This window comes from Schistocerca piceifrons, chromosome X (assembly GCF_021461385.2).
Source record: "Schistocerca piceifrons isolate TAMUIC-IGC-003096 chromosome X, iqSchPice1.1, whole genome shotgun sequence".
Taxonomy (NCBI): domain Eukaryota; kingdom Metazoa; phylum Arthropoda; class Insecta; order Orthoptera; family Acrididae; genus Schistocerca; species Schistocerca piceifrons.
The window spans coordinates 736,502,579-736,530,502 of record NC_060149.1 but is presented as its reverse complement, the minus strand read 5'-3'; the positions used below and the strand labels follow the sequence as shown (position 1 = coordinate 736,530,502).

Genomic DNA, 27,924 nt, shown 5'->3' with positions numbered 1-27,924 from the left:
TGGTTCACATTGTAATGAGTGATACTCCATTTTATCCTTTCTTTCACTTTATTCTCATCATCCTCAACGGTATATCATATTATATGAAACAATAAAAAATTATTTCTGCATGTATGTTACAAATTTAAAAGATAAAATTGATATTCGCTTAACTTTCCACAGAAAAGAAACGTGAATCAGTGTCAACGGCACATGCAGCAGAGAAAAGAATGTGTGTTGAAAAATCGTTACCAGTTCCAGACCCACGTCAGTCAGCTACAGTTTCAGGAAGGGTGACTCCTTCTACTACTCCTGCAAATACATCGAATGTGGGATACAATTTAGGTCACATAGGAGCAGGTGGAAATGCTATTGCAGCTGCTGCTTCTCAGGCTATAGCTGCAACCCAACAGGTAGTAAAGCGCGCGCGTTGCGTGCGTGCGTGCGCACCTTATATTTACATGATAAAAGTTAATGACCTTGATGTCCTTATCAGTTAGTAGCTATAACATTTTCATTTGAAATTGTGTTTGGACACAACCACCAACCAGCTGTTCACCCAGATGAATGGCCACTACCAAACTGTGACTAAGAGCAGAGTTGACCATCCAGTGGCAGAAAACACTGCTGCCCACAGCATGCCTCACAAGCCATGGCATCTAGATCCATCTCCACAACAGCAGATTCTCTGAGTTGTGTAGATGGAAGTTGTTCTTGCAACATATCCTTGGATTTTATAGCCGTCCTGGCCTCACCCTCCACTACGCCATGCCCCACACCCACCTCCACCCACGGCCCATGACAGTAACTTCCCTCATCTTGCACTGACACTCTCTTCTACACACTCTCCATCTTCCTCTGATCTATCTCCCCGTCCCAATCCGCTTATCCAAGACATAGTGCTCCATGCACAACTTCCCTAGCCGCAGCCAGTTCGAGCTCATCTGTACAGCATTCCTGTCCCAGGCACTTGTTTCCTCTCCTTACTAGCTATCAGTCACCCCTCTCCACCCCTTTCCATGGCAGGGATCACTAATCATCAGCAATCACTCTTACATGATTTGGCATTTATTGTAATTTTAATTCTGTGACTGGATGCTGTACCTACGCCCACTAATGTAAATTATCCTATGGGAGGAAGATTGTGTGCACCATCTATTTGTGAACTTTTTTCCTATTGGAATTCATATTTCAACTATTTGTGTCTCATGGTTTTTGAGATGGAGATAGGGAAGCAGCTCAACATTTGCCAGGAGATGTGTGGAAAACTGTCAAATCATCACACCTGGGTGGCAACACTTGGGGTGGCAACTCTGCCAGACCAATAATAATCAGTTCATTCTACAGATTTGCTTAATGATTTCTGGCAGTATAAAAGTATAAAGTGTGGTTCATAATTCTTCTGTTATTTGGCTTCTGTATCTAAAAAATAACGTGTTTCACCCTCTCATATTTTATTTTCTGTCACTAGTGCATAAACAGGGGATTATTATTATTATTATTGTTGTTGTAGTAGTTGTTGTTGTTGTAACATGAATTAGCCAGAGCATCAATGAATGTCACTTTGTTTTATTTGTAATTTGGATGCAGTTTGAAAATCAGGAGAATTACCAAACGTAAGTTTTTCGATCAAGCTTCAATTCAGGTACTTCAGGACTAGAATATAAATCAATTTCTAATTTGTACAATGTTTTTGGAGGTCCTCCCCTTCCTCTTTTATTTCTTCTTCACGGGTGACTGTAATGCTTCATAACCCATAGACATAATAATTTTCATAGTGTCACTCTGTGCTTCAGGCTGGCTAATAAGAAAATGCTTGCAGCAGAAACAAATTCTCTCTCCATGAGTGAGGTTTTTTAATACATTGCATCACCTTTCAACAGTTTAATTACATTATTTAGTTCAGATTGAACACATCCACTGTGACGTAGATCGCCTTCATCAGTCATGGAATTCTCTGGCAGAAAAACTCCTTTATTAGGACTCTCTAGGATAAAGTGAACAATAGAATCTAATGGATGAGGGAAGATAGAGTAATTTAAACTTGTTGTGTTTTGTTAATTATGTTTTATATATTTTGTGTACTTGTGTGAAAGAATCATTTTAAGGTGATATTGTGCTTTTACCTGCAGATGCAGCAGGGACGCCGAACTGCAAGCCTGAAGGCTTCGTATGAGGCCATAAACATAGGTGTCCATGCTCATGAATTCAGTATAGGCAAAGAGCTGGCTGGTGCGGCTCAGACTGCTATTGCAGCAATTCAGGAGACAACAAAGAAGCAAAAAAAGTAAGAGTCTGAGGGGTAATTTTTATTTTAACCGAGTAAGATTATGACAGTGAAGCTTTCACAGTATTCTGAAATTGAGATTATCTAAGGTCGATTTCCAGAGCAATCAGCCAGAACTACATATCATTAAGGTTTCTTCGCATATGTCTCCAATTACAAGAAGGACCTGACTTGGAATCAGTTAACTCATAAGCACCAATAGAAAATTTATTTTCTCTGAATATTCAGGTTCTGTTGTTACACATACATTTGATTCATGAAATATTTATACAGGTAATGGAAATTCTTGAATAGAATATAAATGCTTATAGAAAGAACAGACCACCATTCACACTGGATGGAATTACTGTGTGGCAGATAATGTCTCAAGGCATTGTGAAGGTACACTTGACAACACCAAAAGTGTATTCTAGACACATTCGTAGAAGAAAATACCTTTCTGCAAATAGAATTCGCTGTTATTAGCTGTAGGACAACACACAGACTCTTGAATAGGGAAATTTTTGCTCATTTTTGCTGTAGTTGAATGGCTTTCTATTTAAAGGAGCTATGCAGTTAATTTTCTTCAGTAGGTATAACTGTTTTTATGTTGTAAATCAATTAGGGGTCACTTGAGGTGGCAAGTATGGTAAAACTGGTGGCAATGTTTACTGGTAGCCCTCATGTATAGGATGGTTCTGACTTCTGGAAAAAATTATCATAATAATAAATTAATTCCATTGTAGCCTAGAAGAAAGATGAAGATAATCAAAAGTTGATTATTCAATCTACATAGCAACAGAAACAACGAGGTTTTCTTATGATTATTTTATAGAATTCTGATAGGAGGAGACTACACAGGATAACCCACTGATTTCAGTGTGCCGTAACATATTTATTGGATACCACTCAAAAGTAACTCTTGTAGAAGGATTCAGTTCATTGGGCTTTAATTCTTTAAAAAAAAGTGATCATAAAACAAAGTGTTCCATATTTTCATTCAGGCACTCTCTTCCTGAACTTCCTCTTAACAGTGTAGCTGGTAATAAATGTCATGAAAGCATTCAAACCACAAAAATTTTCTACACCATATATATTGAAAGAAAGACATTTAGGTGCATGCACATTCCTTTTGCATAATAGTCACTGGAAAAGAAACGGATTATATTCATGAAAATGCATCTTTGCTGAATTAGTTAATGGTAAGGAACTTTCTTAGTGATAATGAAAACAATATGTGTTATGATTATGTATGACCACATATTTTATTATTCCTGTTTATATTTTTATATTATCCTGTGACTGTTTTACAAAGTAAAGTTGCTCTCAAGTTTTATACCTATAGTAATTGACATGGGGAAAAAAAACATAAGCACAGTGATTTTGCTGCACTACACTCCAGTCAGCAACTAAATGTTCTCATTACTGCGCCAACTTGTTGAAGTAGTAAAGAGCTCAAACGTGGTAACTGCTGGCCTCAGTTTTTTTTAAAACTAAGGTTTAGTGTCCCAAATACCATGTGGACAAATTTAGTGAGATGAAACTGCTTGACTTCCTTGTAGGAGCACCTTAGCAGAAGGGGAAACTAATTGTTGAGTAATTTATCACATTAGATGTTATTCCCACATTTTGTGACACCATTCAGCTTCAGTAACTGACAGTCTAATGCACTTAGTTGTGTCTGTCAATGCACCATTTATTCTGTAATAGCCAGTGACAGTATATGACTCAAAGTCAGATACCTGAATCACCTCACTCTTGAGTCCAGCTGCTTTATTCAAGTGCTATGCTTCATCTTCATCGGGCTATTCATGACTGCATCATTCTATTGTGGAGGATGTTGACCAGAAGGCATCAGAGCTGGTGCATGGCATGGTGTTCCTGAGCTCACTGCAGAAATTTACGGCTGACATCACAGAACTGTCTATAGCAATGTCAAAGAGATACATTGCATTATTTGCTGGTGTACCATATTAACTCATGTATTGTACGCTAAGTAATCAGTGATGGAAGGACATACAAACAAATGTATTAAATTTTTTGTACAGTACGTTGGAAGTAATTCATAAAATAACTACAAATTTCATAAAACATTTAGAGAGATACATTTCATTAATTGCTGATGTACAAGTCTTAACTGATGTATTGTATAGTATGTAATGAGTAATGGGTGACTATGTATGGATGTATACTGATTCATCATAAGATACTTATTTTCTGCTTGTCACAATAGATATTTTTCTCGGCACACACTAATCGAGAGAGTTGGTGATCATCACAAAGCTTCCCCTTGAGATCCGCACATTTGCTTTGTATTCCAGCCTCCTGAAGTTGACATTGAACCATGCCAACAGACCCATGAAAAACAGTATGTTTCGCAATTGAAAACATGGTCTGTTGTAGGCTGTATATTAATGTATTTTATTTAATTTGTGCAATTAGCTATTTTCGACCTTACGCCATTTTCAAGTACCTGAAACTGAAATACAGCAACATGGAAGAGACTTTAACACTGACTGCATGCATCACTATGTAGATATAAAACATTAACTGACACAGTAATTCATATAAAATATATGATTTCATCAAGTATTTTAAGTGGAGAAAGTCCATACATCATTATTCATGTTGGCATGATTCGACATACTTGTCATTTTGTAATTTGTTGTGATTATGTGGTCAGTTAATGTTTTATACAAGAGTCAAGCCCGCTGATGAAGTGGGCCTGGGATAGGGCATAGCCTTGTCACACCATGGCACCAAGTGCAGGAGGCAGGTGGTGGGACGAAGGTCTGAACTTGTGACTGCTCCTTACAGCTCCTTGTCCCTCATAGACTCCAGGTACTAGTAGTACTGCAGGGCTACAAATCATTCTGCTACAAAATGATAGCTATTTATACAGGATAGTAGTGCACCTGTTATGCCAGTGTGCCGCTTCCAGTCACGTTCTTCACCACTGAAGCCTGTCAATGGAGAAATTCCCTTTCCTGTACTGCAAGGACAGTATCTTACCACTGGGTCAGCAGGTTTGGAGAAGCTTAGCAACTCATCTTGCAATGGTTAAACAGTCCAATGCTAACTCCATGCTCTAGCCAGCTGCCAGCGGCTGCTTTAATACATTACCACAGTATTGCCGTAGATATGCGCACAAAATAATAGTGGCGTCACACCACTTCCCTTCTGAGTGAAGACCTGGGTTTCCACTTAGAACCAGTCTGCAACAGGGATTCCCACACCCAGTGAACATCGAATCACATTTTTACAGAACAAGTTTCCACCACTATAGTGTCTGGTGGCTTATAATACATGGTTCAAAGACCACATGTAACCTATGTTACTGGCTACTTATTTAAAACTCCACTTAACATCATGCCATTACCTTTTTATGCTGGTAGTCATGCACCCTTGGGAATTCTCTTACTGTATACTCACAGCTCGTTCTGTGACCACATATGCTCCTAAGCTCTAGGGAACATATTTCTCATCAATACACAACTCTGAAGCCCTAGGGATCCAGTCTACCAGAATCTGTGTAACCAGCACATTGCGATGATGTGCAACTATCCATCTTACGTGGATAAAGGATACATACAACAGAGTTAGAGCCACTACGGCAATATATCTTGCAACACTCTTTAAGTGACACTTGTTCAACTCAACCGTCCCTGTACTGCACCACATGGCGCATCAACTGCTCTGCTGAAATCTGTCCTCCTTGTGTGGCTTTAGGTTGATTCAGGGAATGGGTCAGTTATATTTTCAGTGTGTTATTGAGGAAGGTTAAATTCCATATTGGAAGTACATATCGTGCTTCATGTGGCCAGTACATCTGTTACCATGCTATGTTCGACTTGGTTGTCCTCTTGACCATTGGGAAACTGGAATGGTGGCCCTGTTATGTCACATGCTGTCCCATTAATCAACAACCCACTACCTCTCAGTTCCACTCTCTCTGACCCTGTGTGCAAACTCTGCTCATAGTATTTTGCTATCACTACCGCAGTGTCATACATGGAATAAATCCAGTGTAATCCTGCTTAGTGGTAGTAATGTTTAGGTTCCATAATATACCTCAGACAGTTAGATGTATTATCTATAGAGATCATTTGAAAGATTATTTTACCAAAATGATGTGGAACGAGTTAGTTTACAGGATATGTAACACACAACGAATAACATAATTCTTTCACCAGATCAATTTAACATACCAAGAAAAGTGATGTCGTATTGTTAAAACAAAATGATTTCCTTGTGAAGTCCAGTTAAATGGTACTAAAACACATCCACTCCAATCGTCTCTAACGGCTTTGATGCGTCCAGCAATCTTTGCTATGGTATTCTCTTATGACTCAAGTCCTCATGCTGTGCCCACTGCACAATTTCTTTTTTACATATTGATCCATAAATCCCTTCCTTCCTTTCCACCAATACATCTCAACCACCCTTAGGTTTGTCACTCCACACCTTCCTTTAATCACTTCCCATAAAGTAACACCAAAAATATGGATTCCGTATATGAGGCTCAGCATCTCCTTCTGTGTAGGAGAATAGTTCTTTTCTGTTCTATGCAGTTGTCTTGATGCATAAGCCACAGGATGCATAAGCCACAGGATGCTTATCACCAATAACCTCGTGACTCAAAATACACCACAAAATGGTTAGATTAGACACACGATAGTAAAAATTTCTTCTGAAAATCTGGAAAAATCAAAAGTGGACTCAACGTTAAAGTTTTTTTCAGCCTGTCAAATGTGGCTTGACAATCCTCCATCCATGCAAATTTTGTATCCATTTTCAACAGCTGCATGTGTGGTTGCGCTATATAAGCAGACCCAAAAATGACAGTAGCTCCCTTCTCAAATTTAGAACTGGGAATCTTTTACTGCTCGTACCTGTCATGGATCTGTTTTTACCCCATCTTTGCTAATTCTATGCCCTAAGTAAACTACATCCCCTAAAACAAAATGACACATTTCCACAATCAGTGTCAGATGTGCACCCTGCAGCCTCTTAAATACTTCCCTTAGTTTTAGCATATGCTACTCCTTGTCTTCCAAGAACACAATTATATCATCCTGGGTAGACTAGATAGTGGTGGGTCTTCAACCCCCTCAATGTGCTGCTCAGCAATCACCAAAACATTGTAAGAGCGTTCTTCAACTTGAGTGGCATCCATCGATAGTGGTAATGACGCCAGGGTACCCAGAACAGTCTTCAGTCAGTTCCTCAGAACCGCCTCCAGCTGATGGTACCTACTTCTTAAATCCATGGTAGAGAAATACTAGTGCAACCCCAAGTTATCGATGGTCTCCGTGACATTAGGTACAGGGTATGCATCAGTCACTCTCTTAGTATTAAGATGATAGTAGTCACAGAAGAACCTCTACTTCTTAGAACTACCCATAGACTATTTGTACACCATCACAACACCTGCTTCCCATGGACTAGTGCTGTCCTCTATAATTCCTTCAGCTAACTAACTACTGGTTAATGAAATCCTTCATAATTGGTTGGAAATATCAATGTGTCCAATGAAGTTTACAGTACACTAGTGCTTCATTCTCTGTCAAAAACGGGTCTTCAATCTCCAACAGTAAGTCTTCCATTCATACTTTTCCCAGTCCCTTCAGGTTCTCTACCTTTTTACATAATGCAGCCTTAGTAGCGGCCTGTTGCTGCCAATGGTTTACACCCTCTGTGCACCAGTCATCCTCTGAAATGTCCAGATTTGCTCCCAGCATCCCCTTCGTCGCTTTACACCTTTGGGATCAAAATGATCCAGACTCACAGGAATTACCTTCCTGCTGTATTTCCCCTGTATGCGTCTCCTTTATCAGAATTTCTCATTGAATGTAATACATCATTCTCCCCCATGGCTCTGTTACACACGTTGTACTGTCAGTCCGGCTCTACTCTCACCCAAAGTGATTTCCCGGTGTCACCTGGCACACAGCCATACAAATCAAACCATAGTGTATTTGCATGCAGTTTTCTTGGATTGTCCAGTACAGTAGATGCATTTTGTGACAGCTCTCACATTGGTGACAGCTTCCCCTAGCTGGAATGTTATCATGCTAAGTTCCACCGCATATTGCCAGAGGTTGGTTTTGGACTGATGTTGATACAAAACAGTTAACCATAGGATCATGCAGTAACCGTCTCTCACATGAGGCACTACTTCCACAAACTGCTTAAGCTAGACGTCCTCAACCTGAAAATCTATCTCCACTGACTCCAATGCCATTACATCAATATCTCCCACCCTACACAAGCTAGAGCATGATGGGTTCCATTACCTCAAACCCAGTGGGTCTTTACTGGCCTCTGACACTTGTGTGCATCAAAACCTATGCATTTTGCCTCCTACAACACCTATTATTACACATTCTGCCTCTGCATACATATTCGCTGCATCTAACAGCAACGCCTTTCGGTGGACTCCGGGTTTCCTCTTGTGCTTAATGGCTGCTTATTTCCTTCTTGCCCATCTCTCTTACTGTTGCCAATATTCTGTTGCTGGTACTCATCACTTTTAATCTACTGAGGTTGGTAGGGTAGCACTTCCTCTGCACGTGCCTTGTTCATCTACATCTGTAACATCTCACATTTCTGCACAACATTTCACACTTATCTAGTACACCCATTGACACATCAATCTCCTCAAGTTCCAGCACTAGCGTGACAGCCAAAAGTAGATTCTTTGGAGTACCTGTGCATACCCTTCTTGAGATATCAGGGGATAAACCTCTCAGGAAAGCGTCGAGCACTCTGTGCTTCGCTTCTGGCAGTGAAACTTTATCCACTTTGCCATTTTCCCCCCCCAGCTCATATGTGTGCACATTCACCACCTGTATTTATCCTGTAGGCAAAATCCTCCAAGGTTTTACATGTCACTTCGTAAGAGTACTCAACTGCTCCTGAAGAAAAGCTTGTCTTCTTCTGTTTCTTATACCTCTGCAGAAGCCCTCGGTTCAACTGGTCCCCCCCCCCCCCCCCCAATTCATCAGTGTCCCACATACAGCTCTTAAAAATCTTCACATCTCCTACCAATCATAAGCTCGTCATCCGCAATAACTGAGCATCGGGCCAACCATCCATACTTGCTGACATTGGCAGGTCCTCCAAGAAAGATGACCTTCAAGAAAAGGAATTGGTTATACTGGTGGTATACACCTCCTGCTCTGATGTCTGGAATGATGCGAATTGCTTATCCTTAACACAATTTGTCCACACAACTGTGTGTTATCTGCCAACAGCTGCGCTAAATGTGCTGCCTCTGGCTCTGAAACACCCTGTGTCTCTGACTCTGCCACTGTGCAGCAGGAATAACCTCATCCTATACAATATCATCATCTTCATCATCGTCATAATAATCATAATCATAATCATAATGTTTATCAACGTCATACCATGTCATTCGATCTTATTTGATGGGTCGACGAATGAGGCTTCTCCACCGATTACAGTTCCAAACCTTTATATCCCTTTACCTGAATCTTGGTTTTCTTCTTGGTCTTTTATCTCAGAGTTTTAAATCATATCTTACTCTTGGTATCCTGTTAACATCCATGTGTTGCCTATATCTGTTCCATGTCACCTTCTGTGAAGTTATTTTGTCTTGTAGTCTTACAACTTGAGCTGTTTTCAGATTTCCACTTTTCATATTCCATCGGTCCTTGTCTTTCCGACCATGCTATGGACAGATCCCATCTCAGTTGCCTGAATTATGCTGGCATCTTTACTTCTCATAGCCCATGTTTCACAACCGTATGTCGGGCAAGGAATGTAATAGGTTTCATAAATAACTGTCTTACATTTTATCATTTCTTTATTGTTCCTTTTTGGGTCTTTGACAGTTTAATAGAACTTACCACCTGCTTGGATTCCGTGAGTGATTTCTTGAACCAGTATCGGAGACAACACTACCAAGATATTTAAAATGGTGGATCATCTGTAGCTGCTTCCCATCCATTTTGATATGTCCCATTAGCTGTCCATACCTTTTCACGACCATTATCTCACTTTTCTGCAGAATGAAAGTGAGACCATATACTTCACCAGCTTTTGCCTGGGTAAATTTGATATAGAAGATCTTTATAGAGTTCAGTCACAGACATTACCATTTGCCAACAACATGAATTTCAGTTTTTCACCTCTGATTGTTTGTTGTCATTTTCCATGGATTTTGTCATTAAACCAATGAAATAAAGAGGAGGAGACTGAACTCCACCTTGTCTACCCCAGATTCCATGTCAAAGTTTCAGTCATCCCTTCACGTGTTCTCACTGTGCAGTGGCTGTCCTTGTATAAATTCTTGATCCTGTGTACCATGTCATCTTGTATTCCAGTTGTCTTTAGTGTTTCCCAAATTTTTTCTTGTTCACTGCATCAAATGCTTTCTTTATATTTAGAAAGGCTAAGCACAGGTCTCGGTTGTGTTTTTAGTATTTTTCCATAAATTGGTGGGGAGCAAAATTTAAATGAGTTGTTGATCTTCCCTTCCTGAATCTATACTGTACCTTCAAGAGTTTTTATTTCGATGAGGGGTCTGATCTTACACTCTTTAATTCTTTGCCGCGCGGGGTAGCCGTGCAGTCTAAAGCGTCTTGTCACGGTCCGCACGGCTCCCTCCATCGGAGGTTCGCAGGTTCGAGTCCTCCCTCGGCATGGGTGTGTGTGTTGTCCTTAGCTTAAGTTAGATTAAGTAGTGTGTAAGATTAGGGACCGATGACCTCAGCAGTTTGATCCCATAAGACCTTCCCACAAATTTCCAATTTAATTCTTTCCCTCTCTTTCTTATACCCACTTGGAATGTTAAAGTGATACCTCTATAATTACAGAATTTCTTTCTATCACCTTTCTTGAAAACTGTGATTATGATGCCCATTTTACAATCAGCAGGTACTGTTCCTTCTTCCCATGTCTTACAAAAGAGTCTGTAGATACACTGCTTTGCCAGAACTCCCATGGCTCTGATTGCTTCTGTAGTTATTTCAACAACACCAGCTGATTTTCCAGTATTGGTTTATTTCTAGGCATATTCAACATCATTCCAAGCTATGTCTGTCTCCTTGAGTCAAAAGGATGGGGTACAACACTGTCTACTTGTGTATGCTGTACATAATTTACTTTTAACAGCTCATCAAAGTAAGATTTCGAAGCTTTTTTGATCACATCACCGCCTGTTATGAAACTTCCATTACTATCTGTTAGATATTTGGAATGTTCCTTGTCTCTCTCTCTATTTTTCACTATCCCATATAGCATTTCCTTATTTCCATTAACATTCTTGCTGAATTATTGAGCCACTTCTCTTGTTCTGTAACAACTAGCCTTGCTTGATTCTTAGTGATTGTGTATAGTTCCTGCATAGTCTGGTCTCTGAAGTACTTTCTAAACATGTTGTTTTTGTTTAAGACAGCAGTTCTTGTTCTGTCATTCCACCATGGAGTTTATTCCCATTTTCCTGTGCCACTGGTTCGCCCAAGGACCTTCTTTTTTATTGTCATGAGATTTTTCTTTCAGATCGTTTCATTTTTCCTCAACTGTGTTTTTTTAATATGTACTTGGAACTGCATTCTTAGTGTTGTCTTGGAACTCTATACACAATACAAATATATAACAACTCACACACAACAAATTATCATCAAATTAGACACTACATTTCGTCATTAACCCCCTAGACTGCTTGCACTGCCTTGCAGCTTGACTGCAATAGTGATCTCATACTGGTTCTCTGCACTGTGCAATATGCCTGAGCAGATTGCATCTACATCTACACGATTACTCTGCAGTTCACAGTTAAGTGCCCAACAGAGGGTTCATCAAACCATCTTCATGCTATTTCTTTACAATTCCACCCTCAAACAGCATTTGGGAAAAACGAACACTTAAATCTTTCTATGTGAGCTCTGTTACTTTATTATGATGGTAATTTCTCCTTATGTAGGTGAGTGCCAACAAAATGTTTTCACACTCTGAAAAGAAAGCTGGTGCTTGAAATTCCATGAGAAGATCCTGCCACAACGAAAAAGCGTTTGTTTTAATGTTTGCCACCTCAACTCGCATATCGTATCTGTAACACTCTGCCCCTTATTTTGCGATAATGGGAAACAAGTTGCTCTCCTTTGAACTTTTTCGATGCCTTCCGTCAATTGTATCTGATGTGAATCTCTGACTGCACAGCAGTACTCTAGAAAAGGGCGGACAAGCTTAGTGTAACCTGTCCCTTTAGTAGATCTGTTGCGTTTTCTAAATGTTCTGCCAATAAATTGCAGTCTTTGGTTTGCTTTCCCCACAGCATTATCCATGTGATCATTCCAATTTTAAGTTGTTAATAATTGTAATCCCTAAGTATTTAGTTGAATTTACAGCCTTTAGATTCATGTGATTTATCGTGTAACTAAAATTTAGTGGATTCCTTTTACTACTAATATGGATGTCTTGACACTTTTCATTATTTAGAGTCAGTCACCACTCTTCACACCATGCAGATATCTTTTCTAAACCATTTTACAATAGTTTCTGACTGTCTGATGACTTTACAAGTTGGTAAATGACAGCTTCATCTGCAAATAATCGAAGAGAATTGCTCAGGTTCTCTCGTAAATCGTTAATGTGGACCGGGAACACTTGGGGTCCTATAACAGTTCCCTGGAGACTGCCAAATATTGCTTCTGTTTCACTCTATGACTTTCTAACAGGTACTATGAACTGTGCCATTTCTAAGAGGAAATCATGAATCGAGTCACACAGTTGAGATGATACTCCATAGGCATGCAGTTTGATTAGAAGTCACCAGGGAGGAATGGTGTCAAAAGCCTTGTGGAAACATAAGAATTCCATCAATTTGACAACCCCTGTCTATAGCACTCATTACTTCATGAGAAGAAAGAGCTAGTTGTGTTCCACAAGAAGAATATTTATGCATTCCTGTTGGTTGTTTGTCAATAAATTGTTTTCCTTGAGGTAATTCATAATGTTTGAACACAGTATATGTTCTAAAATCCTGCTGCAAATCAATGTTAGTGATATGAGTCTGTAATTCAATGGATAACTCCTATTTCCTTTCATGGGTATTGGTAACCTGTCCAACTTTCCAGTCTTTAGGTGCAGATCGCTTGATGAGTGAGTGGTTATATATGATTGCCAAGTATGGGGCTACTGTATCAGCGTACTCTGGAAGGAACCTAACTGGTATACAATCTGAACTGAAAGCCTTGCCTTTATTAAGTGATATAAGCTGCTTTGCTACACCAAGGATATGTACTTGTATGTTACTCATGTTGGCAGTTGTTCTTGATTTGAATCCTGGAATATTTACTTTGTCATCTTTGGCGAATGAATTTTGGAAATCCTGCTTTTAGTAGCACTGTCATTGGGAACATCGCTATTGTTATAACACAGTGAAGGTATTGATTGTGTCTTGTTGCTCGTGTACTTTACATACAATCAGAATCTCTCATGGTTTTCATGCCAGATTTCAAGACAGAGTTTTGTTGTGGAAGCTATTAAAAGCATATCACATTTCAGTTCGCACTAAATTTCGAGCTTCTGTAAAACTCTGCCAATTTTGGTGTTTTGCATTCTTTAAAATTTGGCATGCTTGTTTTGTTGCTTCTGCAACAGTGTTCTAACCAGTTTTGTGTACCACAGGGGATCAGTACCATCTCTTATTAATTTATGTGGTATATGTCTCTTTATTGCTGTCGATACTATTTCTTTGCATTTCAACTTTATCTGGTGGGTGATAACATGGTCAGATTGGAAGGAGTGGAGACTGTCTCTCAGGAAGATGTCAAGGGAATTTTTATCTGTTTTCTTAAATAGGTGTATTCTGTGTTGATTTTTAGAGGGTTTGTACGTTACAGTATTCAGTCTCACTGCAACAACCTTGTGGTCACTAATTCATGTATACATCATGATGTCCCCTACTTGTTTAGGATTATTAGTTGCTAAGATGTTAAGTATGTTTTCTCAACTGTTTACACTTCAAGTAGGCTCCTGAACTAATCTTTCAAAGTAATTTTCTGGGAAAGCATTCAGTATGATTTTGGACAATGTTTTATGTCTACCACTTACTTTAAACATGTAATTTTTGCCAAAACATCAAGGGTAGATTGAAGTTGCCATCAACTGTAATTATATGAATGAGGTACATATTTGTAATGAGACTCAAGTTTTTTTTTTAACCGTTCAGCAGCTATATCATCTGAGTCAGGGGGTCAGTAAAAGGAACCAATTATTAATTTATTGTTGTCAAATATAACCTCTACCCATTCCAACACACATGAACTATCTGCTTCTATTTCACTACAGGAAAAACTACTTTCGATAGCAATAAACTCTCCGCCACCAACTGTATTTAATCTATCCTTTCTGAACACAGGTCTTTTGAAAAAAATTTGGCTGAACTTATTTCTGGCTTAAGCCAGCTTTCCATACCGATAACAATTTTAGGTTCAGTGGTTTCTATCAGTACTTGGAGCTCTGGTTCTTTCGTAGCACAGGTACTACAATTTACAACTACAATACTGATTGTTGCTGGAACTACCTTGGCTGCAGCTCGTGGTCGTGCGGTAGCGTTCTCGCTTCCCACGCCCGGGTTCCCGGGTTCGATTCCCGGCGGGGTCAGGGATTTTCTCTGCCTTGTGATGCCTGGGTGTTGTGTGATGTCCTTAGGTTAGTTAGGTTTAAGTAGTTCTAAGTTCTAGAGGACTGATGACCGTAGCTGTTAAGTCCCGTAGTGCTCAGAGCCATTTGAACAATTTTTTTTGGAACTGCCTTCATTCTGTGTATGCCCTGTACCCTTTTAAACTGGCATCCTTTCTGTAGTTTCCTGAGACCCTGTAACCTAAAAGAAGAAGAAGAGGAAGAAGAAGAAGAAGCAGCCAAGTTCCTTCCACACAGTCCCAGCTACCTATTTAGTCATTTCCTGTGTGTAGTGGATCCTGGAAACCCACCACCCTATGGTGCAAGTTGAGGAATCTGCAGCATACATGGTTGCAGAACCGTCTGAGCCTCTGATTCAAATCCTCCTCTCAGTTCTGTACCAAAAGATATCAGTAAGTTCTGTTGGCAGTTTTACAGATAGTGAACTCTGTTTTCATCTCACATGTAAGACTGGCAGTCTTTACCATTTCAACTAGCTGCCCAAAACCAAAAAGAATTTCTTCCAATCCAAAGTGACACACATTGTTAGTACCGACATGAGCCACCACTTGCAGTTGGCTGCACCCTGTGCTCTTCAATGTATCTGGAAGCAACCTTTCCACATATGAAAAGACTCCTCCCAGTATGCACACAGTGTGTACACTGGATCCCTTCCCCTCCTTGGCAGCCATATCCCTAAGGGACTCCATTTGCATGTAACATTGCAGCTTACAGCTACCAGTAACTCCACCCTCTGTGACTGCCCAGTACTCGCAGGGCGAGAGGCTTCCCCTGAAACAGGGCAAATGACTGCACTTGACTCAGGAATTTTGTCAGCCACAGGTAGTGCCAGAAACCTGTTCGCCAGATGAACTGTGGAAGCCCTCTGATTGCGGCTCTCTCCCTAGAAAGTCTATCACTGCCTGCCACACTTTGGAATGACCTCCCACTCGACCATGGGTGAGGTGTCAACTTCAGCGCGGTTTGTACCCAGGGCAGCCACAGTAGTAGACCGATTGAGGGACACATGGGACATGTTTAATGTCCCTCGAATCCCCACATCTAGCTCCCCACAGTGATGACTGTTGGCAACAGCCTCAAGCTATGTGGCTGGAGCCAACAGTACCTGGAGTTATGAGCAAAGGGTCATCAACTTAGTTTGGATCTGAATACAGCAATCACAGTTCCTAACCATAGCAAAGATGACGGAAATGTATTCTAGATAGTAACCACACAGGTAACTGAAAATAAGTTGCTCCTATTTCAAGTTCATAAAAATATAACATAAATGAACGGTGTACTTGTCCTGTCTGTTGCAGGAATGTAAGGAGCTGTCATGCTGATAGTGTAACCCACATTGAGTTGTTCTAACCAAAAGAAACAAACGAAAGCTTGTACGATAAGAGGGTCAATAGAAGCAACGGTACTTTACACTATCCTGCTATTAAAATAAAAGACTATGTCTAGTAAGCACACAAAAATCATGTAGTAGGTTTCACTGTGAACATCTAATAGGCACCAAGTATTGCTCCCTTCAGTCAACCCGAAATTCAAAAACATCAGGTAGTTCTTCTATTTTACTCAGTCATTTGCACTCTTCCAATGCGGGGTATCGACCATGCCCCTGTCGGCACGTGGCAGGGCCCATGTGGATGGCAAGGTGACAGCCAGTGCCCAGCCAGCTGCCTGCAACATGCATGCTCAGGATTGCTGATTCTACTGCCCAGTATGTGGCATGTGACCCAGTCACATGAGCTGCACCACGATCACATGATGTCAGCTGCACTTGGTGGTGGCCGGAATTGTTGCTGCAGTAGTCGGCTCCTTGGCGGTCAGCCATGTCCTGGTGGGTGATGACAGGAGGCACAGCTGCACCTGCTTGGGTGGTGGTGGAAGATGGCAGCTGTTGTGCCTGGCTGAGACTCGACCCACTGCCTCCCTGGCCAGGAGCCTGGCTCGCTGAGGGAGTGGGCCTGTTGTGCTGTGGTACGAAGTCTGTAATACGAAGTCTGTAATATGGGTATAGTGTAGGAAGCGGGTACTGCGACAAGAGTCCTGAGCTCATGATTGTTGCTGGTGGCTTCATGTCATCCCATTGCCCAGCGTAGCCTCCACAGCCTAGTAATACCACTGGACTCCGAATGAGTCTGTTACAAAGTGACAGCTATTTATACAGGATTGCAGAGCACCTAATTTGCCAATGTGCTGCTTCATCTAGTTTTTGACAACACCACTGAAGCCCTTCAGTGGAGAAATCCTGTTGCTCGTACTACAAGAACCATATCCGATCGCTGGGGTGCCAGATTTTGCAGATCCAAGCCTGACCTATCTTGCAGTGGATAAACAGCCCTGTTAGTGTAGTCAGAATGCCAGCGTGGTGCACCAGCAGCAAGCTGCCAGCAGCAAGCTGCCAGCAGCTGCCGAAATGCTTTATCACCCTACTCCCATAGATTTGCCTACAGAATGGTGGTAGCGCTACAGTGCTTTTATGTGGTGTACGGTTTGTGGTAAGTGACACAGTAATGCTTGACTTCTTCAGCTAGATTCAGAAGTGTCCATTACTTCTGTGAACAGTACTCTACACTCTGTAATGTTACTGGTTTCTGTGTAATATGGCAGACGGTTCAAATTTTAGCCACTACCACTCTTTGTATTTCCACCAAGCCCTTTGCATTTGTGTCATTGAGGCCCGCTTTCATGACATAGCCGAGTCTCATTTCCTGTTTATAGTTGTGTATTCTGTCTTTTGTTTATTAACACAAATGCTTGTGTTTGTTCTGTTAAGAGTCCAGTGTTGTACTACTACTGTACTGCGTGTGACGGCGACAGAGCTTGTGTCACCTCTACTACCACATTAATTTCTTTTGTCATAATTGTTGTTTAAAATTTTCATATTAAAATATGTACTCATATGAGCTGTTTAAATTTTCACATTAAAAATATATTCATATTAACAGAAATTGATAGAACAGATCACTTCTCATCTGAAAGGCAAAGTTATTTCTGCCACACATGTAGATTAAAAGCAGTGATTACTTTTACAATTGTGAAAACACACACACCAAAAGGGGGTTATGTTAGAAAAAAATTGGAATATGCTGATAAACTGAACAAATAGGCAGCAAGAAAGGGATACTTACACTTTGGTGCTGAAAGATAAAACAGAGCTGAAGAAGAGGTGCAGAAGGGTGGAAAGAGATCAACTGTTGGGTTAGAAAAAGTCCCTGATCATACTACTCCTTCTTCACACATCTGATGTCACGGGGGTTGCCCAGAAAGTAATGTACTATATTTTTTTTCTCAGCCAAAAACAGTGCTACGAATGTGAGACATTACATATATATTATTTGAAGTTGCTGTCACATCTGACAGATAGTGTAGCTGCAGGACAGTTTCAAAATGGCATCTGTAGGTGATGTATGTTACAAGCAACTGCCATCATTGAATTTGTCTACACGGAAAGAAAGTGTGGGAAATATTAGCAAACGCTTGTGCAAAGTCTGTGGAGCAGCTGCTGTCGACAGAAGTACAGTTACTCGTTGGGCAAGGAAGATGAGGTCATCAGAAGATGGTTTGGTGGAGCTCCACGATTTGCAGCAGTCAGGGAGACAATCCGTGGCTGTCATACCTGACATGTTGCAGCGAGCTGATGTCATTTGCGAGGACAGACACATTATGACTCGGCAGTTGGCACTGCATCAGTCAATCTGCAAAGGAAGCGTGGATGCAGTTATCTGCACTGGTGGTTATTCAAAAGTGTGTTCAAGATGGGTCCTGCGGTGTCTCGTGGTGGATCACAAATTGCACAGAAAAAAAATTTGTCTTGGTTTGCTGCAACGTTTTGAAGCTGAAGAAGAGGCCTTCTTGTCCCGGATCGTGACAGGTGATGAAACATGGGTTCACCATTTTGAGCCCAAAACAAAACAACAGTTGGAGTGGCACCATTCCCACTTCACAGAGGAGAAAAAATTCAAAGCAACTGCTTCCGCCGATAAGGTCATGATCGCCGTGTTCTGGAACTGTGAAGGTGTGATTGTCATTGATGTGATATCAAGAGGCAGTACTGTTAATTCAGAAGCATATGTCAACACATTAACAAAATTCAAGACACGCTTCTGGTGACCTCGCCTTCACAGCAACCCAGCAGATGTTTTGGTGCACGCGATAATGCTCAGCCTCACACAAGTCTGAGGACTGCTGAACACATCGTCAAACAGACTTCGACAGTGTTATCCCATCCACCCTACAACCCTGACCTAGCCCCCTCAGACTTCCACTTGTTTGGCCTTTAAAGGATGCCATTCATGGACGACATTTTGAGGATGATGAGGAGATGATTCACACAGTGAAGCACTGGCTCTGCCACCAGAACAAGGATTGGTACTGACAGGGCATACATGCCCTTGTTTCATGCTGGAGGAAGGCCATAGAACAGGATGTACGAGGGCTATCCACAAAGTACATTACGTTTTGGAATTAAAAATAAATAAAGTATTGGAAATTTTTTTATTATATATAGATGAAAGCCACACTTAAATACTACTTTTCTACATAGTTGCCATTTAAATTAAGGCACTTATCGTAGCGATGGACGAGCTTGGAAATTCCTTCGTCGTAAAATTCGGCCGCCTGCGCCTTCAACCACGTGGTTACCTCTTCTTGAAGCTGTGCGTTGTCATCAAAACGCTGCATAGCCAGCCACTTCTTCATTGCTGCGAATAAGTGGAAGTCGCTCAGTGCCAGGTCGGGACTGTATGGCGGATGAGGAAACAACTCCCACTTAAATATTCGAGAACTTCCGTGTGGGCCCGGGCGTTGTCGTGAATCAGCAAGGTCTTTGAGCCCAACTTTCCCCTGCGCTTGTTTTGTATTGCTCTTCTGAGGTTGTGCAGAGTTTGGCAATACCTTTGAGAGTTTATTGTAGTGCCTCTTTCCAGGAAATCCACAAAAATCACACATTTTCTGTCCCAAAAGACAGTCGCCATCACCTTCCTTGCCGACATTGTATGCATGCATTTCTTGGGTGTTTGGAGGGAATTTGTGTGCCCTCACTGCATTGACTGCTATTTTGTCTGGCAGTTCACATGCTTAACCCATGTTTCATCACCAGTAACGATGCGATCGAGTAATGAGTCGCCATCTTTCTCGTAAGCGTCCAAAAACATTAACGCTGCAGCCATTCGCTGATTTTTGTGAATATCTGTCAAGATTTTTGGTATCCATCTTGCACAAAACTTGTGGTAACCAAGCTTTTCGGTAATGATTTTGTGCAACAAACTTCGTGAAATTTGTGGAAAACTCATAGAGAGTTCCGTTATTGTGAAATTACGGTTTTCACGGACCGCGGCATCGACTTTTTCGACAAGTTCGGCAGTCACTATGCTGGGTCTTCCACTTCGCTCTTCGTCATGAACGTTAGTCCGGCCATTTTTAAATTTTATGACCCATTGATGCACTCCACCTTCAGTGATTATGTTGCCCCCATAAACTTCACAAAGCTGCCGATATATTTCTATCGGTGTACAGTTTTTTGCAGTCAGAAACCTTATTACAGCACGCACTTCACACTTTGCGGCATTTTCAATTAACGATGACATTTCAAACTGTCACAGTAACTCAACGGAGTACAGCACAAACCTCTCACTAGCACGGCAAGATGCCGACTGAGCGGCGGAATGCCATGACACCAAGATGGCCGCGCTAGCCCCACCCCTAATGGACACAAACGAAAACATAATGTACTTTGTGGATAGCCCTCGTAGACTACGTGGAAAAATGAGATGTGTAGATAAAACACCATTCTTTCATGTGTGTGATCCTCATTATATTTGATAAAGAATTGTTGAAGAGAAAAAATGTGGTGCATTACTTTCTGGACAGCCCTCGTAAATTCCAGCAAGGCAATCACCATCCCAAAAAGTCCATGCCTATGTCATAGAGATGTGAGAAAGCCTTCTAGTTTTTACCTCATTTATCAGCTATATACATAAGGCAATATCCAGTTTAAGGTTAATTAGCAGCTAGCCTGTCACCTCCTTAAATTGTAAGTGACAATGAGATAGAAGCTTGAATTAAAGCAGTTTTTCTGGCAATGTGCAGGAAGTACATAAAATGTTTCCTCAATTAGCTTGTGATGTTGAAAAAGCTCTAATTATAAATCATCCCAACTTTGACATTAAATACTGTGTGGCACTGATTGGAATTATTTTAGTAATTTTAATAGTTATGTATGGTATAGATCTTATTCTTAACCAATGCTGCTTAGTTTTTTGTCTTGCAGTGTAGCTTTCTCTCTTTGTGGATGGAGACACAGTTTATTAATACAACTTACTGAGTGATATGATGTAATGGTTAATAAACTGGATTCATTTTCAGGAGAAGAGGAGGCATATCCCCCTTTCAGGCATTCCATTGATTTCATAGATAACTTAAACTGAATGCATATACTCATCGATACATTAAGTGCTCACTTTTTTCCTTTTCTTCTGAAGCAAATCAAATTTTAATTTAGTAGCAGCAGAATTTTATTTCCACTCTCAGGCTTCCTCATTAAGCCTACAAGTCTGCATTATTTGAAGCTTCTATTGCTGTAACTAGTGTAAAATGTAATTTTCTGTTTTCTTCCACAAGTACTTGCTTTTTTCCTTGCATTTCTGTTTTTAGTACTGGCCTGCGTTGCTTGTTTCCTCATGCTGTTGCTTCCCTTAAATTTACATGTGTAGTAGCTTGTGATCACTATGGTTATCAATGGGTGTACCACGGTGGATACACTGGTTCCTGTCACATTACCAAAGTTAAGTACCATTGGACAGACCAGCACTTGGGTGGGTTATGATCTGGGTACACCACGTACTGTTGACAATTTTTCCTTTGCCTGTATGGCAGAGAGGATACAAGGAGTGGTGGCATAAAGTCCGTGATCACCAGTCTTTGCTCCAATGTCTTGGATTCAATTTCAAATCTCTCTGCAGCATTCCAGGAATTGAGAAGATGCAACATTGTTGATGGTGATCTACCCATTCAGTCACCTACACTTAACAGATACTTACTCACATGACTGTCACACTTTGCAAAGGAAAGGTGCTTGTGGTATTGAAGGATAGGAAAAGCCTTTTCAATTAGTTGGTTCGACCTGCCCTTCAGGGTCTCCCAGCCATGAAGGCATACAATTTTTTTTCTTTTTTTTTTTACATAGCAGTGTAGCCTCAAGCAGTCCAACCATCTCACACCTTCCTCAGACATGTCACTTCCTTCTTCCTGTTTCCATATTTAACAGTTCTTGATAATCAGCACAAAACATGTGTCTTAACGGTGAACATCAAAGGCTGGTGCTCTTCATTGCTTGCTAACAGTTTGCGCTGACCAGTGTGTGCAAAGTATTTCTTTTTGTTTCGTATGTTCAGAAAATCTAGAAACATTTCCAGCAAATGCACTCCCTCACCCCTTGAAAACATTTATATGTATCTTCTCTGTGTTACCTATGTCTTATGTAGCAATTGTTGTTTCAGATTAGAATTTTTTCAAACTTTTGCTTGTATTTTCTCACCTGTGATTGTTGCCGATTCATTTTTGTTGTGGCACATCTGAATAAAATTGTTTAGTCTTCAGAGCTATTGTTATCATAATGGGCGTAAAGTAACCTCTGCATATGAACCTTAATCATAGTTATTAAAAGTGCTGTAGTATTGACAGTTTTGGTTGTTGCATCTTCATCATTATCATTGTCATCAACAGCAGGAGTAGCAACAACCAGTTCAGTCACTTGGTTATGTGGCCTCTTTGAGCCAGCATGCAGCATAGGTTCCCAGTAGGTTATTCTGTTTCTGCTTATCTTGAGCTTCCTGTTGTTAGTTCAGTCCATCTGTATTTCTTAAGTCTTTGTCTCATATGTCCGGTGGTGGTCTTTTTTGGTAAACAGGACTCCAATGTGGTTATTTGTTTTGACCATTGCCATCTTTTGTTCGAGCGATGTGACCAGTGCGCAGCTGTTTCATGATATTCATTCTTTCCATTATGTCGCTAACCTTGTTGTATATCTGATATCAACTGAACTGCTGTCTTTCTGCCTTTGGTCGCATATTGCTGTTTATTTTAAAGAGAAAAAAAAATATTTATTTGGCTTAACCTTGTAATTTTAGTAACACACATGTAGTAGTCAGCAGCTAAGGGCATTAATACACACTTAAGAAATGGTACTCAATTTAAAGAAAGCTAGATTAAATCCTGATGGTGGAGAAAAGTTTGGCTCGCAGGGAAAATAGACATGATGTCGCATAGTTCCTGATCACCAGACTGTGCACCAATGCATTAAATTAAATCCGAATTCTCTCTTGAACATGTAAGGGAATGTGTCATTGTTAATGGAGACCTATCTTGTTTGGGGTATTAATCTCGGTAATGTTTGAAAGGAATGTTTCTTGCCTGGGCTCCGTTTTGTCTTGTTCCTCTCTGATTGCTGTAAACAATGTGAATGTAACACCACACTGTACACACATTTATTTATTTATTACTTTGGTCAAATTGTTACAAATTTGGAAGATGCCCATCGCCAACTCTATAAGACATTTAATTTTTCCAGGAAATCATCGCATGCTTCATCAAATCAAGGTACAAGTTCCAATGCATCGGCTGTTTCAAATTCTGTGCATCAAACAGTTGCTGTGGTTGAAGAACCGATAGCAACAAATGAAGTGACAGCAGTTGACAATTCTGATGGCAATGATTGGGCATATGATCCAAATGAACCAAGATACTGTATTTGCAATCAAGTTTCTTATGGTGACATGGTAGCATGTGATAATGAAGATGTACGTATTGTTATATTTCTCTTTGTAACACCCATGTACTCAGTTTTATATTGTTACACATGTATGTTGTTAAGAACATGTCTATTTTACTCCTGGGGATCACCTTTGTTTCAGTGTCCATTTGAATGGTTTCATTATGCATGTGTGGATGTGAAAGCCCCACCTAAAGGAAAGTGGTATTGCCCACAGTGCACTTCAACAATGAGGCGGCGCGGTTCACGGAAGAATTAAATTAGTGACATAAGATATTGTAGGAAACTGAAATCAGGAAAGAGAAATGGGTCATTACTTTCATGACAGCAAAAAAATGCAAAAGTAGTGTACCATCAATCATATTTTACACTTTTTTTCTAATGAATTATAATTGTGAGATCAAAGTCTAGAAATTATGTGATAAATTTTTATTTCTATTTAATATTTTTTATAATTTCTTTTGTTCAATAGGGAAGTTCCATTTCACTTTCCTAAATTTCAACAGGTTGTTTCCTGATACTAGAAAAAAAAAAAATAAAAAATAAAACATTGTGCCAAAAAATTATATGTAATTATTGTGGTGTTTAAAATAAAATGAATTGAATTATTTTTTACATTTAGCCTTAATATTAAGATATTTGTAATCTCCAGAGCCAATTAATCTTTTATGTGTCATCCATAATCTAACACATTTTAATATGATACACAAAGCAGAGAAGTTTGCACCAAAATTTTTTATTGATTGTTGGGGATTTATGAGAGTTTGAAATAACAGAAAGTCATGATGTGACCCTTGGAAAGAAAAATTTGATGACTTGTGGAAAGACTTAGCTACATAATATATGAGAGCTGAACATAATTCCATAGTTAAAGAAATGTGTTGAGAGTCTGCAAATCCGTAATCAGTCTCAGGGGAACGAGTCTCTTCTAGTCCAAGGGCCTGTGAGTCCTGACTGCTTTCAGCTGGTGGGCATGTAGCAGAGGCAGATGGATTGTGAACTTCTGTGATTGTAGCTCCAGCAAAATCCAGTTCAGTAAACATTGCACTGTTGGTTAGTACTATACCACACCTTTGAAGCCCAGCAGGAGTAACTCTACTTAAAAACTCTCCCCAAGCAGGTGAAAAACTTGATACTGAGTTACTTGACTACCAAGGTTATTTTGAAAGCATCTCTCGATAGCCTGAATGTAAAAAGTGTTGAAAGTTCCCATAAAATATACGTCCAGCAGCTGCAGATTTTGGCTGCAATGTGGGAGGATGCAAATTACAATTGTTTGATTATTCATAGCCTTTTCAATGAAGTCAACGTTTCTTGTGTGCGTAGCATGTCCATCAAGTATTAGTAATACAGGATCCTCTTTTGTTGGTTTAGTATACTCCAGAAGGGAACCAACTTTTTCTTCTACCGTTTAGTGCAAAAACCGCATCTGATTTAGATTGTACAGTCGAAAGTCCCATTTCACTTACTGTGTAAACCCAATGAGTTTGATATAAGCGACTTTCCTGGACATCCTCTAAAATATCAAAGAATTTTATAACATTTATTCTGGTAAATGCTTGGGCAGCTCTAGCTGCTGAAGATGCCTCTGGTTTTCTCAAAACAGTTTCAGGAGGCGCTTTCTGAAGCCTCTAACCCAATATTTCCAAACTAATTTTTTGTCATTGTTTCAATTATTAGGGCTATTACTCTATTCTTCCAGTTCGTAAGCAAGGCTACGTATGCTCACAACTGTAATTCCATAAAAAAAAGTCCATATCCAAAAGATGTACAAGCTTCATTAAAAATAGCACGGTAGTGACCTAGACGTTTTTTATTTCCAGCTGTGTGCTGATTTTTGTTTAGAACACAATGTTTTAGAATGTTCCGAGGTATACTAAAGGTTTTAGCAGCTGTTTGTCAGTGCATACCATCTTTTTCACAGCATAAATAGTTACATGCATTGCCTGAGAGTCCTAGGTTTGCTGCTAGCTTTTCCTTTGGTAGTCAGACGCCATAACTGGAGCTAAACAAAAGTATAATACTCGTAAGTAATTCAAAGAGAAATGCTACCTTAGTTTGGCAAGGATGAAGCTAAGTAATTACAAGTAAAAGGTAAGCTATGCATTAATACCTAGTTTTAATAATTGGAAAAGTATTTAAATGCACAAAATGAGATTAGGCTTGGTCTCATAAAAATAGTTTACAGAAAAAGTACGATGTGTGTAGTATTGGCAAAGTGGCCACAGTTGTGCCATTCAACATATTTTGCCATTACAGAAACACGATTCTACAATTTTAACAATTAACACTAGGTACTACTTTGAAACATGCTTTTAAAGGTTACATCACATGGATTTCAGTTATGACTGTCAAATCATATATATATAAAAGTCATAACAGTTAATATAGTACACCTAACTTACATCAGCAAGTTGAAAAACGTGAAAGTCATGGATAACTTCTGAACAATTAATCAGAATACCTTCTAAGATCAGCACAACACTAATGGCATACTAGCAGAGTAGTCGAGGTGTTTGCTCTTCAGTGGTAACAATATAAGGAGAAAAACCAGCCAGTGACAAGTATGCTCGCCGTGGTCTGTATGCCCACCCTTACATTATTGTTGCCAGTCCAACTCCAATGTAAGTGTTTCAGTGAGTGAGGAATTTGTAATACTTAACTCAAAAGAATTCAGTAACTAAGTAATTCTCTTCATGAACTATTTCCATGAGAAATGTATTGAATTAACTTTTACTTTTAATGGCGATAAGCATTTTACTGTAAGATCCTAATTAAAAAAAAAAAAATCACTCGCTCACACTCACATGTCCAAAAATATTCTAAATGGTTTTGAGTAAAGCAACATCTAAATTAACCAAGGAAGTTAGTTTGGTGCTCTTCTTCCTTTACGTAGCTATCGTGTAATCACAAATATATCAACATTCACTTATCAAACAATGAAATGTTAAAAACGGAGTAATCATTTTTGTTAAATTTTACTGTCAGAATCAAGTAATTTTTAGATTGTTACCCATTTATGAGATAAAAAATCATTTGCATCCAATAACTGACAGTGAAATTTCAGTAATCTCAGTCAGTAATTTTTTTTTTCAACGTAACATAAATGCCTTCCAGTCTTTGTTAAGAAAATATGACAATTTTTCCTATATGATTAAGGAGTGGGACCAGGAACCTATCACAAGTAGTATGACTTGGGTCAGCAACAGTCTGTAGGCACATATGAATTACACTATATTCATAAAAGGACACACAATACATACTGGCCCATACTAAGGAAAACAGCGCTTTGCCTGGAAGCTACGATACGAAGCACTGTGTTGCTGTAATTGAATATTATTTTATTTTTTATTTACTATTATTTTTATTATTATATTTTTTATTATAATATTTTATTGTCAGTGTTTATGCAGCTCTTCTTGTAATGAATAAATGCCACTGAGCACAACTTAACCATTCTACACCTTCCCCAGCAGAGCCAATGAATGTCCGAAGCAATAATTCAATGTAATTGATTAGATATTAGCCTTTTATCCGAGCTAATATTTTGTCAATATGGTGGCCGAGTACTGATTTTTGCTTTGTCCTCCGCCAGCACAGAGATACTTCACTCCAGCTTTTTGTATCCTATCGTTACAAATGGATCAGTAAATCGTACAATAGTAGGCAGCTAGGTGGCTGTTCTGACACAAGGCAGGTCACCAGTGCAGGCTTTCAAAAATAAAAATGAGGTGGTGGTGGTGGTGGTGGCCCTCAACTACATACCCTCAGACTCAGAGTTGAAATATTAATAGTTTTGGCTGCTTTCATTGTCTAGTGGCTGAGATATGTAGTTGCTGCATTACTGACCAAATACTTGATGAGTCTACAGTATACAATATCAATATACACATGAATCGAATGGTCGTAGGTTCCTATCACTTAGCATTTGCGAATTTTGAATGCAACATAGAAATTTATAAATGAAAGATTGCAATTAAGTAAAATCTACAGGTACTATTTTTAACTACTATAAATGACGAGTGTGATAGCAGAAGTACCTGTAAGAATGCCTTTTATTACTGCAAGACACTTATTGGTGTCAATGATCCAGCAATTAAATAAAATACAAGTTGAATAACAGGGATACAATAGATACCTACTTCACGTAATTAGTTATGAACAACATTGCTCGCAAGGTATTCACTTCTAAACGTTTACTATGTCTTTGCTGCAGAAGCCGTGAAAATCTCACTCACTTCTAAACGCA

At 39.7% G+C, this 27,924-nt stretch overlaps 1 protein-coding gene across 2 annotated transcripts in view; it reads left to right on the top strand.

Annotated features, from left to right (window-relative positions):
- Positions 1-24,290, top strand: part of LOC124721546 (inhibitor of growth protein 3) — a 192,270-nt gene extending 167,980 nt beyond the window's left edge. For both annotated transcript variants that reach the window (XM_047246576.1, XM_047246575.1), the window contains 4 exons: positions 163-392; positions 2,112-2,266; positions 23,475-23,703; positions 23,818-24,290. In XM_047246576.1, coding sequence (XP_047102532.1) covers positions 163-392; positions 2,112-2,266; positions 23,475-23,703; positions 23,818-23,934 — 731 coding nt within the window. In that variant the 3' untranslated portion in view covers positions 23,935-24,290. The remainder of the gene's footprint in view (positions 1-162; positions 393-2,111; positions 2,267-23,474; positions 23,704-23,817) is intronic.
- The last annotated feature ends 3,634 nt before the right edge of the window (positions 24,291-27,924 follow it).